General features: G+C 48.0%; 1 protein-coding gene across 10 annotated transcripts in view; it reads left to right on the forward strand.

The window, feature by feature from the left end:
- The window catches only part of Ppp6r2 (protein phosphatase 6 regulatory subunit 2), a 124,896-nt gene extending 106,377 nt beyond the window's left edge, over nucleotides 1-18,519 (forward strand). For 7 of the 10 annotated variants that reach the window (XM_045151795.1, XM_045151792.1, XM_045151796.1 and 4 more), the window contains 14 exons: nucleotides 5,032-5,247; nucleotides 7,663-7,727; nucleotides 9,091-9,206; nucleotides 10,802-10,887; nucleotides 11,370-11,450; nucleotides 11,827-11,924; nucleotides 12,134-12,191; nucleotides 12,505-12,629; nucleotides 12,904-13,064; nucleotides 13,899-14,055; nucleotides 14,156-14,244; nucleotides 14,988-15,183; nucleotides 17,353-17,583; nucleotides 17,670-18,519. In XM_045151795.1, coding sequence (XP_045007730.1) covers nucleotides 5,032-5,247; nucleotides 7,663-7,727; nucleotides 9,091-9,206; nucleotides 10,802-10,887; nucleotides 11,370-11,450; nucleotides 11,827-11,924; nucleotides 12,134-12,191; nucleotides 12,505-12,629; nucleotides 12,904-13,064; nucleotides 13,899-14,055; nucleotides 14,156-14,244; nucleotides 14,988-15,183; nucleotides 17,353-17,583; nucleotides 17,670-17,718 — 1,728 coding nt within the window. In that variant the 3' untranslated portion in view covers nucleotides 17,719-18,519. The remainder of the gene's footprint in view (nucleotides 1-5,031; nucleotides 5,248-7,662; nucleotides 7,728-9,090; nucleotides 9,207-10,801; nucleotides 10,888-11,369; nucleotides 11,451-11,826; nucleotides 11,925-12,133; nucleotides 12,192-12,504; nucleotides 12,630-12,903; nucleotides 13,065-13,898; nucleotides 14,056-14,155; nucleotides 14,245-14,987; nucleotides 15,184-17,352; nucleotides 17,584-17,669) is intronic. The other 3 variants (XM_045151793.1, XM_045151799.1, XM_045151798.1) reach the window with 3 other exon arrangements.
- The last annotated feature ends 417 nt before the right edge of the window (nucleotides 18,520-18,936 follow it).

Below are 18,936 nucleotides of genomic sequence, written 5' to 3' on the forward strand. Positions count from 1 at the left end.
AACCGGCCGGGCGTGGTGGCACATGCCTTTAATCCCAGCACTCGGAGGCAGAGGTAGGAGGATCGCCATGAGTTCGAGGTCACCCTGAGACTACATGGTGAATTCCAGGTCAGCCTGAGCCAGAGTGAGACCCTACCTCGAAAAACCAAAAAAAACAAAAGAAAAAAAAAAAATACAAACAACCTTTAATCCCAGCACTCAGGAGGCAGAGGTAGGAGGATTGCTGTTTGAGGCCACCCTGAGAGTACATAGTGAATTCCAGGTCAGCCTGGAGTAGTGTGAGACCCTACCTCAGAAAACCAAAAAAAAAAACAACCACAAACAAACAAAAAAATGCTATTCAAGCATTCTACCACTGATCTGCATTCCCAAGCATTAGTTTATAATTTTTTTATTTGTGTGTGTGCATGTGTGTGTATGGGTGTGTGTGTAAGTCAGAACAACCTTGGGTGTCAGTCATCTTCTACCTTTCTTGAGACAGTCTCTCTTGTTCTTGTTTTGCTGTTAGAAAGACCTCCTATTATGACATGAGCCACATTGTTTTCTTCTTTACATGGGTGCTGGGAATTGAACTTATGTTGGCAGGCTTGCCAAACAAGCCCTTTAACTTCTGAGTCATCTCCTTAGCCTTCCCTCCGCCCCCCCCCCCAGGCATTGCTTTTTCTTTTTTTAACCAGGAAGTGGCGCAGTGGTTGAGCCTTTGACTCTCAAGCCACAGGACCCGGGTTCGAACTGCCGGGACTCACGCAGGCCTGAGACACAAGGGGGCGCTCATGTGTGCCAGGGCTCCTGGTGTGCCCATTTCCTGTATCTGTCCTTTGGGCTGAAGAAATGGCTTAGTGGTCAAGGCGCTTGCCTGCAAAGCCAAAGAACGCAGGTTCAGTTCCCCAGGACCCACAAAAGCCAGATGCACTAAGGTAGACCATGTGCCTGGAGTTCATTTGCCATGGCCAAAGGCTCTGGTGTGCCCATTCTCACTCTCAAATAAATAATAACTTTTTCAATGATGTAAAAATTTAAAAAAAAATTTTTTTGTTTATTTTTTATTTATTTGAGAGCACCAGAGAGAAAGAGGCAGACAGAGAGAACATGGGTGCACCATGGCCTCCAGCCACTGCAAACGAACTCCAGATGCATGCCCCACCCTGTGCATCTGGTTTATGTGTGTCTTGAGGAATTGAGCCTCAAACTGGGGTCCTTAGGCTTCACAGGCAAATGCTTAACTGCTAAGCAATCTCTCCAGCCCCTTCTTTTTAAAATATATTTATTTATTTGCAAGGGGTGGGGAGAGAGAGAGGAAGGAAGGGAGGGAGGGAAGGCATGTTAGGGCCTCTTGTCACTGTGAGTGAACTCCAGATGTATGCATATCTTTGTGCATCTGGCTTTACATGGCTACTGGGAAATTGAACCTCAGGCTAGCAAGCTTCGCAAACAAGTCTTTAACCTTTAAGCCATCTACCCAGCCTCCAGCATTTTTTTTTTTTTTTTGAGACAAAAATCTCACTCTGGGGCTCACACAGGCCTTGAACTCATATATAGCTCAAGTGGAGAAGGAAGGTGGGGGGAAAGAGAATGAGTACGCCAGGGCCTCTTGCCACTGCAAATGAAATCCAGATGCATGAGCCACGTTGTGCATCTGTCTTTATATGGGTACTAGAGAATCAAACCCAAGCTGGCCTTGAATTTACTGCTTAGCCAAGGATGACTTTGAGCTTTTGAGCTTCTTTTTTTTTTTTTTCTTGGTGGGGTGAGGGTTTTACTCTAGTCCAGGCTGACCTAGATTATGGAGTCTCAGGGTGGCCTCAAACTCATGGTGATCCTCCTGCCTCTGCCTCCTAAGTGCTGGATTAAAGGCACCCGCTGCCATGCCCGGCAACTTTGAGCGTCTTGTCCTCTTACCTCTACCACTCTAGTGTGTATGCCACCATGCCAGTTTACATGGTATTTTGGATCAAAACTAGGAATTTGTATATGATAGGCAATCACCCTACTGATTGAGCTACATCCCCAGCCTTTCACTCTTTTTTGTTTGTTTGCTGTTTTGTTTTTGAGGTAGAGTCTAGGTTGACCTGGAATGCACTCTGTAGCTCCAGGCTGGCCTTGAACTCCCAGTGACCCTCCTACTTCTGCCTCCCAAGTTGTTTGGATTAAAGGCATGTGCCACTATGCCCCAAAATATTTTTATTTATTTGAATCATGGGCAGGGGTTATGGGTATACTAGACCTCTTGCCACTACAGACTAACTGCAGATACTTGTGCCACTTTGTGCATTTGGCTTTATGTGGATACTGGGGAATTGAATCCAGGCCATCAGGCTTTATAAGCAAGCACCTTTAACCACTGAACCATCATCCCAGACCTCCCCCAACTTTCACTTTTGATGATTTTCTTTCACACAAAAGCTTTTTACTTATTTATTTTGTTTTTCTGAAAAAAAGTAGGGTCTCACTTTAGCTCAGGCTGACCTTGAACTCAGCGATCCTCCTACTTTCTGCCTCCTGAATGCTGGGATTAAAGGCATGTGCCACCACAACCTGCCCCAATTTGGATTTCTTTTCTTACCTAATTGCTCTGGCAGGGACTTTCCATACTATGTTGAATAGAAAAGAATGGGCATCTTTGTCTTGTTGCTGATCCTGGACAAAAAGTTTTTAGTTTTGTACCATTGAATATTATGGTAGATAGGCACTTTCTGTAGGTGTCTTTATCATGTTGAAAATTTCTTCTATTTCTATTTTTTTTAATATTTTGTTCATTTTTATTTATTTTGAGAATGACAGACAGAGAGAAAGACAGATAGAGGGAGAGAGAGAGAATGGGAGAGCCAGGGCTTCCAGCCATTGCAAACGAACTCCAGACGCGTGCGCCCCCTTGTGCATCTGGCTACGTGGGACCTGGGGAACTGAGCCTCAAACCGGGGTCCTTAGGCTTCACAGGCAAGCGCTTAACCACTAAGCCATCTCTCCAGCCCTATTCCTATTTTTTTAATATTTATTTACTTGAGATAAGAGGAGGAGGCAGACACACACACACACACACACACACACGCACACACACAGAATGGGCATGCCAGGGCCTCTAGCCACTGTAAACGAACTCCAGATGCATGCACCACCTTGTTCATCTGGCTTACATGGGTATTGGGGAATCAAATGTGGGTCCCCAGGCTTAACAGGCAAGCGCCTTAACTACTAAGCCATGTCTCCAGCCCCTTGATTTCTATTTTATTAAACTTTTTGTTTCATTTTGTTTTGTTTTGAAATAGGGTCTCACTGTAGCCCAGGCTGACCTGGAATTCACTGTGTAGTCTCAGGGTGCCTTGAACTTAGAATGATCCTCCTACCTCTGCCTCCCTAGTGCTAGAATTAAAGGCATGTGCCACCATGCTTGGTTTATTGAACTTTTTTTTTTTTTTTACTATTGAGACACTATTGAGTTTTGTCAAAAAAAAATTTTTTTTATTTTGAGGTAAGGTATCACTTTAGCTCAGACTGACCTGGAATTCACCATGTAATCTCAGGGTGGCCTTGAACTCACAGCGATCCTTCTACATCTACCTCCCAAGTGCTGGGATTAAAGGCATGTGCCACCACACCCAGCTTCAAAAAAATTTTTTTATGAATTGAGATGATTGATTGAGAGGCTGGTGAGATACTTCATTCAGTAAAGTGCTTGCAAACACTGGGACCTGAGTTAGATCCCTAGAGCCTACATAAATTACATGGTTGCACATGTCTGTAATTCCAGTGCTGAAGAAACAGAGATGAGAGGATTCCTGGAACTTACTGGCCAGCCAGTCTCACCTAATCAATAAACTCCAGGTCAGCAAGAGACCTTTCCTCAAAAAAAAAAAAATACAGAAGTATATATATTCATGAGGATGGCACCTGACATTGTCCTTTGGCCTCCACAAGTACACACATGCACTATACACACATATACAAATACATGTGCCTAAAAAGTTTAAAATTAGGGCTGGAGAGATTGCTTAGTAGTTCAGGTTCTTGCTTGTAAAACCTAAGGACCCAGGTTTGGTTCCCTATTGCCCATGTAAGCCAGATACACAAGGTGGCTCATGTATTTATAGTTTGTTCACAGTGGCTAGAGGCCCTAGCATGCCCACTCTCTCTGTCTCTTTCTCAAATAAATAAATGACTAAAATATTTATAAAACATTTTCTCTTATATATATTATTTTTATTTATTTATTTGAAAGAGAGAAAGAATGAGACAGAGGAAGAGAGAGAGAGACAGAATGGGTGTGTCAGGGCCTCCAGCCATTGCAAATGAACTCCAGATGCATGTGCTACCTTGTGAATCTGGCTTATGTGGGTCCTGGGGAATAGAACCGAGGTCCTTTGGTTTTACAGGCAAGTGCCTTAACCACCAAGCCATCTCCCCAGCCCTAAATAAAATATTTTTAAAAAAACATTTAAAATTCAAGAAGTCCAAAAAATAAAAAAACAAAGCCAGGCGTGGTGGTGCATGTGTTTAAAACCTAGCACTTGGGAGGCAGAGATAGGAGGATTGCTGAGAGTTTGAGGCTACCCTGAGAATACAGAGTAAAATCCAGGTCAGCCTTAGCTAGAGTGAGACCCTACCTCGAAAAGACAAAACAACAACAACAACAAAAATATTAATAGTAATAAAGTTTAAAATTAGAAAGCCAGGCATAATGGCACACACCTTTAACGCCAGCACTTGGGATGCTGAGGTAGGAGGGTTGCTGTGAGTTCCAGGTCAGCCTGGGCTAGAGTGAGACCCTACCTTGGAAAAAAAAAAAAAAAAACAGCAACAACAACAACAAAAGAGTCTAAAATAAGAGACAGCACAAAGCAGAAGGGTGAAGGATTGCTCCTCATAGAACTTCCTAAAAGAAAAATGGACCACAGAGTTGCACCCTAGTACATCAGAGACTGGATACCCGCCAAGTTAGGAGATGAAGTTTGAGAGTGATTTTCCTCACCTCTCTGGTTCGACTGTTAGAAGAAGGCCCATCTAAGGACTTTCTCCTGTCCTCTGTTTACTCAGGACTTGTTTTTTAAGTACACCTGGAATAACTTTTTGCACTTCCAAGTGGAACTATGCATAGCTGCTATTCTCTCCCACGCTGCCCGGGAGGAGCAGACAGAAGCCAGTGGATCTGATGGCAGGGCGGAACCTCTACAGGGGAGTGGAAATGGGAACGGGAAATTGGAGACCCCCCAGCCCATCACCAGCCTTTCTGAGAACACAATGGTGACTCACGTAAGTCCAGGGCAGTGTCCTGCTTGTTACTGCTGGTTGAGCTAAACCCAGAATATGGAGTTGTGCCTTTTTCATCCAGCACTACCCAGGTCCTGTTGTAATCCCTTACCCTCAGAGGCACTACTACTCCTTGACCCATATAGTCATAAATAATCAAAATTGACAGTGTTACAGAGAAGGTCAAAATAGAAGGAAGGCAGCATTTTCAGATTTGGTCTTGTGGTTGTCAGTTGTAGCTATAGGCAGGCAGCTATCTAGATGATGGGGCCTTCATAGCAAGGCTGTGTTCAGGAGCAGACCACTGTGTCTAAGATATACCATTGTTCAGTCCACTGTTGTACCTGAACACCAAGGAAAATGCAAGGGTCAAGTTCTTAAGAATCTTGTTGAACTTTGGACCTTCTAGAGGAGCACCAACCCTCTCTCTGATCTTTCTTCCCTGGAATGACGCACAGTTGTCACTCCTTCCCCCTAGATAGGTGAAAGCCTGGGTTCAAAGTCTATACTTAAGCTTCTTTTTGTCTTTAGCACTTAATGTCTCTAGTGGGAAGTAGCCCTAATGAGTATTTTCCAGGGAAGAAAAAGAGGGAGCAGTTTGGGATCATGAGCATGAAAACTGCTTGTGACCTATCCAGGAGGCTGCAGTGATGAGGGACATCCAGGACCATGCTGCAGGGCTGACAGGAGAGCAGAGGTTTGGGAAGAGCTCCCTGGATGTCTGGTTGGAGCTTTCATAGATAGCAGAGCTTGAAAGGGTCTGGAAAGTCTCACTTTTGCTTGTCTGAGACAGGTGTCCTGGGTATCTTCTGTGCGCTGGCCTGGAAGGGACTAACACTGGACAAGAAGGGGCCATTAGCCCATAGTCAATGGCTCAGTGGATAAACAGCCAGGAACAGGCAATTTTAATGAGAGCCACATAGTGGAGAGGTTACTATTAAGGGTTCTGTACAAACCAACAGGGATGAGAGTAGTGTTTTAGCACCTATGACAAACATCCAAGGTATAGAAAAACAGCCTGTTAGAGGAGAAAAAGTGCTGAGCACCCCTGCTGGGCATAAGGAAACCAGTGGGAGAATGGCCAGAGGCGAACATGGTGGCATATGGGAAGAGGAGGCAGGGAACATTCTAGTATGCTAGAGGAACATAGAGAATGTCTTCTATTATACAAGTCTGAATTTGTAGGTCATTCTTTTTTTTTTAATAATTATTGACAGCTTCCATAATTATAGATAATAACCCATGGTAATTCTCTCCCTCCTCCCTCTTTTCCCTTTGAAACTCCGCTCTCCATCTTACCCCCCCCCCATCAGTCTCTTATTTTGATGTCATCATCTTTTCCTGCTATTATGATAGTCTTACGTAGGTAGTGTTGGGCACTGTAAGATCATGGATATCCAGGCCATTTTGTATCTGGAGGAAAGCATTGTAAGGAGTCCTACTCTTCCTTTGGCTCTTAAATTCTTTCTGCCACCTCTTCTACAATGGACCCTGAGTCTTGGAAAGCATGATATAGATATTTCAGTACTGAGCGCTCCTTTGTCACTTCTCAGCACCGTGGTGCCTTCTGAGTCATCCCAAGGTCACTGCCATCTGAAAAGAGAAGCTTCTCTAACAAAAAGTGAGAGTAGAAGCCGGGCGTGGTGGCGCACGCCTTTAATCCCAGCACTTGGGAGGCAGAGGTAGGAGGATCGCCGAGAGTTCGAGGCCACCCTGAGACTCCATAGTGAATTCCAGGTCAGCCTGGGCTAGAGCGAGACCCTACCTCAAAAAAATTCAAAAAAAAAAAAAGTGAGAGTAGAATTAATATGAGTATGAAAAGTACTTACTAGGCAGTTTGGTGAGCATAGTATATACATTTAACCAGACAGCAGCAGATGTTACACCCCTAGTGCTACCCCTGTTTTAAGTTTTCAGTAACAGGGATGTATTTCCTCCCATGGAGTAGACCTCCAGTCCAAGTAGGGAGCGGTTGGTTTCCCCCATAACAGACATGCCACTATTGCACCCATTGGCTTATTTGGCCTACCTGGCCAAATTTAAGGCTTACAGTGTCCACTGTTGAGTATCACCACTGGTGATTTCTCTCTCTCCCATTGAATTGCATGCAGCATAGCTTTTTCCAGCTTTCTGTCAGCTGGTCTACATGGAGAAGGTTTCAGCTCAGTTCCAGTAGTTCTCAGTGACCTTGCTGCCCAAGTATATGGAGTCTTCAACAGTATTGTAGGCCATTCTAATAGCATGAGATTTGAAGCCTTTGGCAAAGTGTTTAGTGGGGGCCATAGAAGTTTGGCTCTGTGTCGTTGTCACAGAGTCTTCAGTGCTGATTGGTTAGCTCACTGCCTGCAGCATTGAGGGGATAGTGTGCATGCAGCCTTGCAGTCTCCAACTCACAATGTCTTACCCCCCTTCCTCCAGCTGTTCCAGAAGTGCTGCCTGGTACAAAGGATCCTGGAGGCCTGGGAAGCCAACGACCATACACAGTAAGAGCCCCAGGAGCCCTCCTGGCCAGTTGAGGATGCAGAGATGCACCTCAGCAGGATAGTGCAACACTATACAGGACTCCAGACTCAATATCAGGTGTCTGGGCTGTGTGATATGGTTTATGCCTGGGGCTGTTTTAGAAGGGACCTTGCTATCGGATTAAGGAAGGAAGGATGCTAGGAAATGTCAAGAAGGGTCAGGTCAAGTATATATAAATATAGCTCATGCTGGCCTATAATTCTTAATTCTTTGTTTGGTTGTTTTGTTTTCCAAAGTAGGGTCTAGCTCAGGCTGACGTGGAATTCACTATGTAGTCTCAGAGTGGCCTCAAACTCACTGTGACCCTCCTACCTCTGCCTGCCTAGTACTAGGATTAAAGGCATGTGCCACTACACCCAGATGGAACTCCTAATTCTACTACTGCCTCAGTCTCCTAAATGCTGGCAACAACTTCTTTTTTTTGTTTATTTTTCAAGGTAGGGTCTCCCTATAGCTCAGGATGACTTGGAATTCACCATGTAGTCTCAGGTTGGCCTCAAACTCACAGAAATCCTTCTAGTTTGGCTTCTGAGTACTGGGATTAAAGGTGTGCACAACTACACCCAGCCAACCACTCTTGATCTTCCCTAAAACTTGGAACACACTTGGTTGACACTTACGCATAGTGATTCATTTTAGCTTTTCTGTGTCTTCCATTTAACAGAATCTTCCCTTGAATTAAGAAGCATGTCCTGCATGTTACCCAGAGCTGGTGACTGTCCCCATTCATTCAGTGTCCTGCTGGGAGCAGGTGGGCTCTGAGCAGTGTGGGGTGGCACCTACAAGACACCAAAAGGGTCTCAGTGCAGGGTGGGACCACTGGGGTATACCAACAGAGGTTGTACCAGCTATATGGTATGGATGCCCCACCTAGCTCTATAATGGGCAGCATTCGGGAAGCAGCAGCCCAACACAATCTTTACAGCTGCTAGTCCTGGCTCAGCTCCTTCTCTACTACTACTTTAGTAGGAATTTGGCCAACTCTGTGCACTTTCTGCCTCATCCTCTCAGTCATAAATGATCAGTCGTATTAGTGTTTCTTTTTTTTTTAACTTGGGAGTTTGGCTGAACCTAGTGCATGATGGCAGGTGTTTTCCAGGTAGCAGTATCCTAGAGGAGTCTCCTGGCCAGGCACTGAGTGGACCAACTATTGCCTTAGAGGGTAACCTAGCATGCTAGGTTACCCCCAGAAGAGGCAAAGGCCTGGGCTGGGGATGACAGTGGAGATAAAGTTTGGAAATCCTATGTTACTTGGCCCTCCCAGCAACAAGTTGGGTAAGGCATGGACTGGGTAGCCACCCTGATGGTACTTATCATTTTTAGGGCAGCAGGTGGCATGAGACATGGGAATATGGGCCACCTCACGCGGATTGCCAATGCAGTGGTCCAGAACCTGGAGCGGGGCCCTATGCATACCCACATCAGTGAGGTCATCCAAGGTGAGCCCCTACCCTCATCTTCTTCTGCCCTCTGCTCCCAAGCAGTAGAAGTGCACTCTCATGGGACAAATCATGCAGCTTTCTTTGCCATCTCCTCAGGGTTGGCTCAGTATCTGCTCTGTGGGGCAGACATCTCTAAAATATAAGAGACTCATCCTGTCAGAAACAATTTGTAGCTCTGATGCTGGTACTTAGAAGCCAGAAGAATTACCAGCCTCTCTTGTGTTCACAACCCACACACCCCCAAGCCCTGCCTGTTAAGGGAAGTCCTGGCCCACTTTACAGCTTTGCTCTGAACTCAGGCAGTTTTGGATCCTTCCTATCATGAGTTTCCAGGGATTAGAGGAGTAGGTCATGTTTTGTCCTCTAGAAGCAAGCTTTAAGGACCAAGCTTTGGGACCCTGACCCTTGTGGGATGGGTGGTTCCAGAAGGACAGCAGAGCCCCTGCCCTCAGCCATGATGCACATTCCCATGAACCCCTTTCTTTCTTTCTTTTTTTAATTTATTTTTGAACCCCTTTCTTCATAGCTCTCCAGCAGGATACTCATCCATGGTCCTCTTGTGTCCTGAGCACAGTTTGGCTCTGTGGCCAAAAGTACATCCTCATATAATGTACCCTGTCATTCATCCCAAGTGCTTTAGTGAGAGGAATGCTAGGCAGGGAAATTCCAGCAAACTTAAGTGGGATGCACTCAGGTCCCTGAGGCATGGTCCTGGACAGGTAGGAAGCCTTAACATGCTCAGAAGGTAGTCTGTGCATAGTCTTATGATGACTCTTGCTTGGCACCCTGAGTTTGCTGACAGGTGACTGCCTGGAGGAGCTGGCTCTTTTGAGGAAATGAGAAGGTAGTTTTACTATGCCAGAGGTAAATGAGGGTCCTGTCTGGCACCCAAGCTGGCCCTTAGCACACAGATTAATAATTGAGTTGTACACAGCATGTATGACTGAGGAGGTACAAGCTACGGCCCTACTTGATTGGCCCCATAGTCCCCTTGTGCAGCCCTCTGCCACCAACAGGTGTGGATATGGGCTAAGGAAGTTCTAAGTGGTAAAGTTGAACTTTCTGGTCCATCATCACAGACAGACCCAGGGTGGGACAACAGGCAAGGTGGGGGTGATCCTCTTAATGCTAGATTGGAAAAACAAATGGACTGGAGCTTGGGACCCAGGACTAGGAAGTTAGGGGAGGTGAAGTTGGTAAGTTTGAAGCTCTTGTTTCCAGGTCATGATTTGTGCACTATGTAGTCTGCTGATCTCAGGCCATTGAGGAGTGTAGTAGGAAAGTGGCTTCTTTCTCATATACTACTGGCATTTACTATGTTCTGGAGTCCTAAGTGGTATACATACAGGGACAAGAAAGTGGCAGTTGCCCTACTCCAAATTATTATATCCCAAGACCCTGCAGGACCCTAGCTCCCCTCCAATCCACCTTCCCTCCACTGCAAAGTTCTACTTCCCATCAGCATCTGCCCCTACTTCCACAGAAGCATGGCCATTCCCTCCCTGGACCAGCATGTGACTGCCAGGATGTCTGGGTGCCCTGCATTGTCTGCACAGGTCCCAAGGACTTATCAAACAGCATTTTTCTTGCAGGGCTCCCTGCCGATTGCCGTGGGCGCTGGGAGAGCTTTGTGGAAGAGACATTGACGGAGACCAACCGCAGGAACACTGTGGACCTGGTGAGAAAGTTCAGGGCTGCTCCTGTGTCACAGCTGCATTTGAGATCACTGACAGTCCCTTAAGAAGCACAAGGACAACACTGCAACTAGTCTTCAGTCCATAACATAGACCCCCACCACCACCATCTCACACCAAAGTTGGCATCCTGAGGACTTCTGTGCAACCCAAGTGTTGACCCCTTGATCTCCTGCCTCCCACAGCAGGAACTGTAACTTACCTGTACTCTTTATGCCTGGGACCCAGGGTGTTTCAGGGTATTCCAAGGAGGCTGGGCTGGGCTGGGTTGGGCTGGGCTGTCATAAGGCCCTGACCTCACTTGGCATCTCCTTATAGTGAGCTGCATTGGCCCAGAGATCTAACAAGTGCTGGGTGGAGGGAGGGAACCAGGATGACTGGGCGGGGCCTGGGTCTCTGGCTGGGTTGGATGGGATCAGGGGCACTGGCTGGCTCCAATGCCCACTCCATCTGGCCTGTGTTTTAGGTGAGCACTCACCACCTTCACTCCTCAAGTGAGGACGAGGACATTGAGGGTGCTTTCCCTAACGAGCTGTCCCTTCAGCAGGTGAGGGCATGGCTGGCACTCGGCACTCTGCACTCTGCCAGGCCTTTCCCGAGCCTGTGCCCTTGGTAGTGCTTAGTTCCCCAGGGCATCTCATAGCAAATGGGAGAAGTGGCTCCTCCCCAAGCACGTGTGGGGTAGAGGGAGGCCTGGAGGGAGACCCCCCCCCCCCAAAGCTACATCACCTTGGTGAGACTCCTGGGGCCAATGATCTTGAGAGTTAGAGTAAGGAGCTGCTCTTGTATACATGACCACTGTGAACATGCGGCCTATGGGAGAACTCACTTTGGCACGGGCTCCAAGAGCACTAGAGCTCTGGCTTTCACTGAGCAACCTCTAGGGCTATGGCCTGTTCCTTGATGGCATGCCCTCCTCCCAGGCTTTCTCTGAATATCAGATCCAGCAGATGACAGCCAACTTTGTGGATCAATTTGGCTTCAATGATGAGGAATTTGCAGACCAAGATGACAACATCAAGTAAGTATGGGTGTCTTGCAGCCTTAGGATCTGGGCTAGTGATTCCTCCTCCCTAAGCTTGGACACCATTGGGGTAGCTCCCTGTAGTCTTGCTAGGAATGTGTCCCACTATCCTGAGGTAATAGTGAATGCCCCACTCCTGCTTGAGGGCACCAAGCTCACTCGTCTAGCACCACAGAGGAGGTACTGAAGGGACCTTGTTTCTGCAGTGCCCCATTTGACCGGATTGCAGAGATTAACTTCAACATTGAAGCCGATGAGGACAATGTGAGTACTCAGGGGCTGCTTTCTGGCAATCAGGCATGGTGTCATTTTATTCCACTTGCCCAGACAGCTGAGGCTATGTCTACAGCTTGTTCCTTATCTCACATGGACGGGGTCTTGGGAGCCCTGGCCAGTGGATATGTGTGCCAGGATTGGGAGGAACCTTTCCATGTGAGCTGAGAGTACAGCTGCCCTCCTTGCCTTGTATCCTGCCCTTTAGCCAGGTGGGGGTCCCTCGCCTGTGAATAAAACCTCTATGGTAACCATTTGGGATCTTGGCTTCTCCAGAGACCAACTACTTGTCTCTGACTTGCAGCCCAGTGCAGCTCTGTTTGAAGCCTGCTGCAGTGACCGAATTCAACCTTTTGATGATGAGGAGGAAGAAGATATATGGGAAGATGAGGAGACTCATTGCACTGCCCGGGTGATGGTCAGAGCCAGGTGCTGAGCCCCGCTATCTTCCCAAAGACTCCACTGAGGAGAAACACACCCAAAAGCATGTACTAGATACTCAGCCACTCTTGTACAGCTCAGGCATGATGAGAAGCAATGACCCTGTAGATGCTCAAGAGTAGAACTGGGAGCTGAGCTGAACAGTGATTTTCATGCTGCATACCATCCCTGGCCCAAAGTCCTGTGCCATCATTGGCTCTTCAGTGTTGGGTATCTAATTCAGGCCCACCAGGCATCTGACTGTGTCCTTGTGTCTCCCTAGATTTGGAGCCCCACACATTTCAGAAAATTACTCAAAGAATGGACTGGAGCCTAGAGATCAGGACAGGAAGGCTGACTCAGAGGCAATTAGCAATATGCCTGGGGCAATCACCCCTCCAACCTCTTTGCAGAATGAAGGCCCTTTCTCAGGTGACTCAGAAGGTAATGCTGGGGAACCAGAAGGGGACATGGGTTCAGGACAGAATATGGTGCCTTGGCTTGCATTCTCAGGAGGTTCCTCTAGAGCTCCTCTCTCTCCAGCTATCATAGCCTGCCTCCCTTTCATATAGCTTCATGCAAATGTTCCTGGAGGTGCCAGCTTTTCCAGCTGTTCTGCAGCTGTCATGGGTGGGGTTCTCCTCTGCACTGCACCCAGAGCAGTATTCTCCCGTGTGGTCACTTGGCAGCTGCATTGGTGCTGCTGGTGTCCACCCGACTGGTTGGGGAATATATGCCCCCATGAAATCTGGTTGCTGTGTCTGTACACAGCCGGGCCACCCCCAGACACACTAAATGGCACAATCCATCCTACATCCTCCACCTCTCAAAAGAACCCTTTTTTGTCACCTTTGCTCTGGCAGTGGTGCTGAGATGCTCCAGGCATGGGCAAGATGGCAGCCCTGGTTGGGAGTTGCCAGCACTTTAGCTGGGGCTGACAACAGCAAGAGCTGCAAGGCTAAGTGCAAGAACATCCACAGCAGGGACACCCTATGCCCAAGGCCAGGGAAGACTCTAGTGCCTGCTTTGATCTTGGTTGGAGCAAACAGGATGGGGTGTTAGGGCAGCTGCATTACTTCTATGCCATCAGCCCTACTAGAGGCCAGGTGGAGCCCTACAGGCACCTTGCTAAGCACCAGGTCAGTAGGCACTGATAACTCCTACATGCACCTTGTGGGTTCTGTGAACCCCCTTCTCAATGTGGGTGCTGCTTCTCCCTGTTGAGGCCATAGCTTATCAGGCCTGCTCACTCATTGTGTACTCCTTTCCCCTTCGCAGATACTGCATGGACAGCAGTGTTTGATGAGCCAGTGAACCCAACACCTGTGGCCACAGGCACTGCAAGGGATGTGGGTTCTAGTGTGTGGGCAGCGGGCCCCTCAGCTCCAGAGGAGAAAAGCTGGGCCAAGTTCACGGACTTCCAGCCTTTCTGCTGGTAACAAACACAACATGTAGAGCCATGCCAGAACTGTCTGTTGAGAATTAGACAGTGACCAACCCCCAGATGCTCAGCTTGTCCTCATCCTTATTTGTAGCTCCGAGTCCAGGCCCCGGTGCAGCTCTCCTGTGGACATGGACTGCAGCCATACCAACAGTAGCCAGAGCACAAACACAGAGAAAGCTTGTGAGTAACAGCAGCTCATGCTGCACCCCAGGCTCCTGCAGGGGAACGGCCTTGATCAGTTTCCAGGCCTGATGCAAACCAGCACATCTTAGGGCAATGGGAAGTGGTCAAGACCCCAGGTATGGCCATGTTTTGTGGTACTGGAATTCACATATAGGTGGAATTTCAGTTTACATGTACAGATGGAGGTCCTCCAGCCTGTAGATAGAGAGGAAACACGACCATCACTGCTCCTAGAAACAGATCCCACCAGTCTTCATGATCTGGATCTTCACTTTGCCATCCATCAAACAAAGCCTTGGGTCCCTTTGTAGAGAAATGGATGGATGGAAACCAACCTAGGGCCTGATCAAAAAGTTTTGACCTCCATTCCCTATGCTCCAGTAAGATAGGACCCCCTAGACTAGGCCAGACAGCTCTAGAGAGTGTCATCAGCCATCTGATGCTTCTGTCCTGGGTGCCGGGTTGAAGTACCATGAGGTTGTGGAGGGCCCTACCTGAGTCTCTGCTTCCTCCTGAGAGGAGTACACATCCATCCTTTCTTGGGAGGTGAGGAGACAGTCCACTTGGGGGCACATAGTAGTTCATGTAGGTTCCACGCATGTTCAGATGCCCTTTTGCAGGTACTGCTTCTCAAGTGTTACTACACCCTGGCATTCAGGTTTGGAGGTCCTGAAGCCATGGTGGCTATGCCGTGTAACTCCTCTGCCTTCAAAACCATCACAGCATTCCTTGTTTTGCAGTTGGGCCTACCTCACCTTGTTCCTGGAATGTATGTGCCACTAGGAAAGCCCCCTTGGTGGCTTCTGACAGCAGCTCCTCTGGGGGCTCCGACAGTGAGGAAGATGAGAAGGCATCTGGTGCTGTGAAAGCTGTGTGTATAGGCCACAGTGGGGAGATCTCCCCATCACCCAGAACAGAGGAGGCTGCTATTACCAGGTTTGCAAGGAGTTTCAGGCTTGCCTAGGGTCCCAGTTAATACTGTGTAGCTTCTGGGCTGAGGGCCACAGACTGTGGTCTTCTAAATAGTGAGGTTCAGGCTCAGTTGCCCTATATCAGCTCCCTTGGGAGCAAGTAGGGGCCAGAATTGAGTCCCTCATGGAGGTTGTCTCTAGGGAAAACAACGTCCAAGCATTGAGGCATTAAGGTAAAGGCTGGATGGGAAGGTGTGGCTCTTCTTTTCTTGGACACAGTGCATGTTTTCTGTTGAGTGGTTAATATGAAAAGGTAAGACCTAGATACCCCAGGGACTTGGTGCGGGGGGGGGGGCACAGATTCCATTAGAGACCTTTACTGCAGCTGGTTCTCAGGTTCTGGTCCTAAGGTTTCCTGTTCTAGTCTAAGGTTGCCCAGATGGTGGGAGACAAGCATGGCTTCAGCAAATTCGTGTTTCTGGGCCCAGAAATCTGCTATTTCCATTGTGGAAGGGCATATGAGGACTCCACTCAGGTGCCCAGCACACTCACATAGTAAGATGGGACACATCTTAGAACTGGGTCTGGGGGTCTGACCCTTAGCTGGCCCTAAGCAACATGTAGGTGGGTAAGTCAACTATCCCTTGAGATGATCAAAAGCCCTCCTTGGGGGAGAGATGTCAAGAACTCACTGCAAAGGGTGCCGGAAGCTTCCTGGACTCTGCAGTGGAAGGCATGGGGTTTCATTCTTTGGCATAGTGTGTTTTCTATTGTGAATGGTTAAGATAACAAGATCTGGAAGTTCAGGATTTCCCCAGGGAACTATAACATAAGGAACTGCTTGCTGGATTAGGATAACGAAAATGAGTTGCAGCTTTACAAAGACCCTGAGGCAGGAGCTCCCACATAGAGTGGAGGAAGTCCCCAGGTCTAGAGCCCACCAGGAGAGGACAAGGTGCTAATCTCACATGGTCCTTAAGTCCTTGCTGTGGAAAGATCTATTCTGAATAAATACTAGCTGTGGACTCCCAAGTCTTTTCCATTCCTACTCTTGCTTCAAGAATGAGAAGGGCCTAAAGTGGATACCAGCCCAACTGTTCAGTACAACCCCATCCAATATGCAAGGAGTTGGGCCCTGGATCCCACCTGCCCTGCCCAACCCTGGTCCATAAGCAGGACAGGTCATGCCCACACTTCACATCTTCTATGGTATTGATCCTTGAGTGTGTCCCTCAGCCAGGCTGGATCCATTCTTGGTGTGTTAGTTCCAACTTGGGTTCATATTCTTTTCTGCTCACTATGCTCACAGGCTCATTCCCTAGCTCAGTTCACATCGTTCACATCAAAGGCTGAGTCCCTGGACCCATGTCCCAAGGATCCCCTGCCACTCTGCACTCAAGCAAAGCAGTAAAATGAGGCCAAGACTGTTGGAGAGGGGCCAACGTTGTTACCAATGCTGAATTGATATGGGAAAGCCTGATCTAGGGCTCCTTGGGTTTTTGCTTTTAGTTTTGAGACCCGATCTTTCTGTGTTGCCCAGGCTAGGCCCTAACAATCTGCCTCTGCCTCCAATGCTGGGATTACAGACTTCTATCACCATGCCTGGTCAACAGATCTGTTTAAAAGTTTAGGGTCACTGAAATTCTTAAAACATAGGAGGGTTGTTCTAAAAAGTAAGCCTTCTGCATGAAACTTGCTAGGTAGCTATTGTCATGAGTCTTAGATTTTGGAAGAACTCATTTACTACCATTCCATCCTGTCTGAGCATCCAGCTCAGAGCCCACTGATGCCCTTGTCCTGCAGACCAGTGACTAGACTGGCTTTTGGTGTGTCTATCTGACCTCTTCTGGAATGGACCCCCTCAGTGCCCATCTTGGGGACCCTTTTGCTTCCATCCTGTCCTTGAGGTGGTTCTCTTGCCCCTGTGCTAGTTAAGGGCAGAGTTGAAATCATATAGCAAAGGCATTGGGACCACTGGGAAATGAAGTACTCCATAATTATCAGGGCTTGTGGGCTATTTGTTGGGCAGCCACCTGGGTAAATACAATTCCCGAGCCAAGACAGGAATAAAAAAAGCACTATGTGCTGCTCAGTCCCCTGCTGGACCAAGCCAATGTGCTGATCTTTGGGTATATCAAGTTGGGCAGCAATGTGGGTGGGGTGCCCATAACTGCACCCCATGTCTTCTACACAGGACCGAGCATGCTGACAGCAACCTGCTAGACCCTGTCCACCTTGCATCCTCAGAAGTGACCGTTGCCTCTGTTGTGACTGTGGCCACAACACAGGGAAAGGCAGACCCACCTATAAACATCCCAGCTGTCTCCTCTACAGTGACTTTTGCAGTCCACCCTGGGCCCATCATGGCAGTATCCACAGTAGCTGCGACCACAATGGCCACCCAGGGAACAGTGACAAAAAACAGGTAAGTAAGTTGGGCAAAAAGGGGAGGGTGGGGCTGGATGAACTTCATAAACCCAAATGCCTCAAACCCTGCTCCTATTTATGCAGGAAGACAGATGTCCTGCCAGAAGAAGCTGCCTTAAATGGTCCTGTGTAATGCGGTTGCCAACCAGCTATGGCCCACTCTGGTCAGGCTACTTCTTATCAAGAAAACTACCTGGTGATGCATTTTTTTAAATTTAATTTTAAAATAAATGCTGCATTTGGTAAAGCTGGCAGTCAGAAACTGTCAGACAACCCAGGTTGTGTCTCCTGCCTGACCCCGAGTTACTCAGGCCCCATTGAAGACAAGGATGCACCTGGCCTCCCCTAGGTCCAAGGCCCTGGCACAGCAATAAGGTCCCTGACATGCAACCTCCGCCTGCAGGAGTTGGGAGTAAGGCAAGACCTTGAGGTGTTGTAGGATCTGACAGGAGGGATGTGGATGCCCAGGCTCTAGTTTTGCAGGTTTTTTAATGCATGCAGGAAAAGCAGTTCTTTGCACTTTGTATACAGCTATAGTACAGGGTCTCTCTTGGCTCAGCACTGAGGGTCTGAGTTGGGGAGAACTAGCCCCCACAAATGCACAGGGGTCAAGCACTGCTTTGACCACATAGGGTCAAATCCTAGGTCTAGCTACCTGGTACCCCTGGGAGCTGCACTGAACCAGGCTCCAAATTTTAACTGCCTTAAAAGCAAGACTCTGGGCCTGATAGTGTCTCTTGCTCTGCAGGACAGGCTAGCACACTTGGTAGTTGGTTAGGAGTGCCTGGCAGGAGCCATCCTTAGGCATGTAGTACAGAGCATTGGGAGACTCAGACTGGACAGGCCCAGCTGTCCATATCCTTTTTTTAATGTTATGACGATCTGATGGGGCACCCTTAGTCCCCAAATAAAAGTTGTAATTCTAACTGAAAAACTGTGTATTGTTAAGCTGCAGGCCCTGGCCAGCCTGGCTGGGTGGGGTATCTCCTCTAATACCTTTGTTGTCCCTAGACCCATCCCCACTTGCAGGGTGGAAGCTGGGTCATAATGGAGCAGAAATGAAGTTTTACCTAAACAGTGGGACCAAGGACACCTTTTCCTTTTCTGCTTGTTATTTTTTTGTTACTTCCTAGAACCCCAGGCCCTATTAGTTTCAGGTGCTGGACAGGAGGGGCAGTTAGAGAGACCAAACCCATAAGAAGTGTATTCCCAGACTTAGCCATAAGGATCATCTCCCTCCATGGGGATGCTTTAGGCCCAGATACCTGATAAAACCTCACTCCTTTCTCCCAATAGCACATCTGCTTCTTACACTGTCTTTAGTGGATCCTGGGGTGCTGCCCTTGGCTCC

Source organism: Jaculus jaculus, chromosome 6, assembly GCF_020740685.1.
Source record: "Jaculus jaculus isolate mJacJac1 chromosome 6, mJacJac1.mat.Y.cur, whole genome shotgun sequence".
Classification (NCBI taxonomy): domain Eukaryota; kingdom Metazoa; phylum Chordata; class Mammalia; order Rodentia; family Dipodidae; genus Jaculus; species Jaculus jaculus.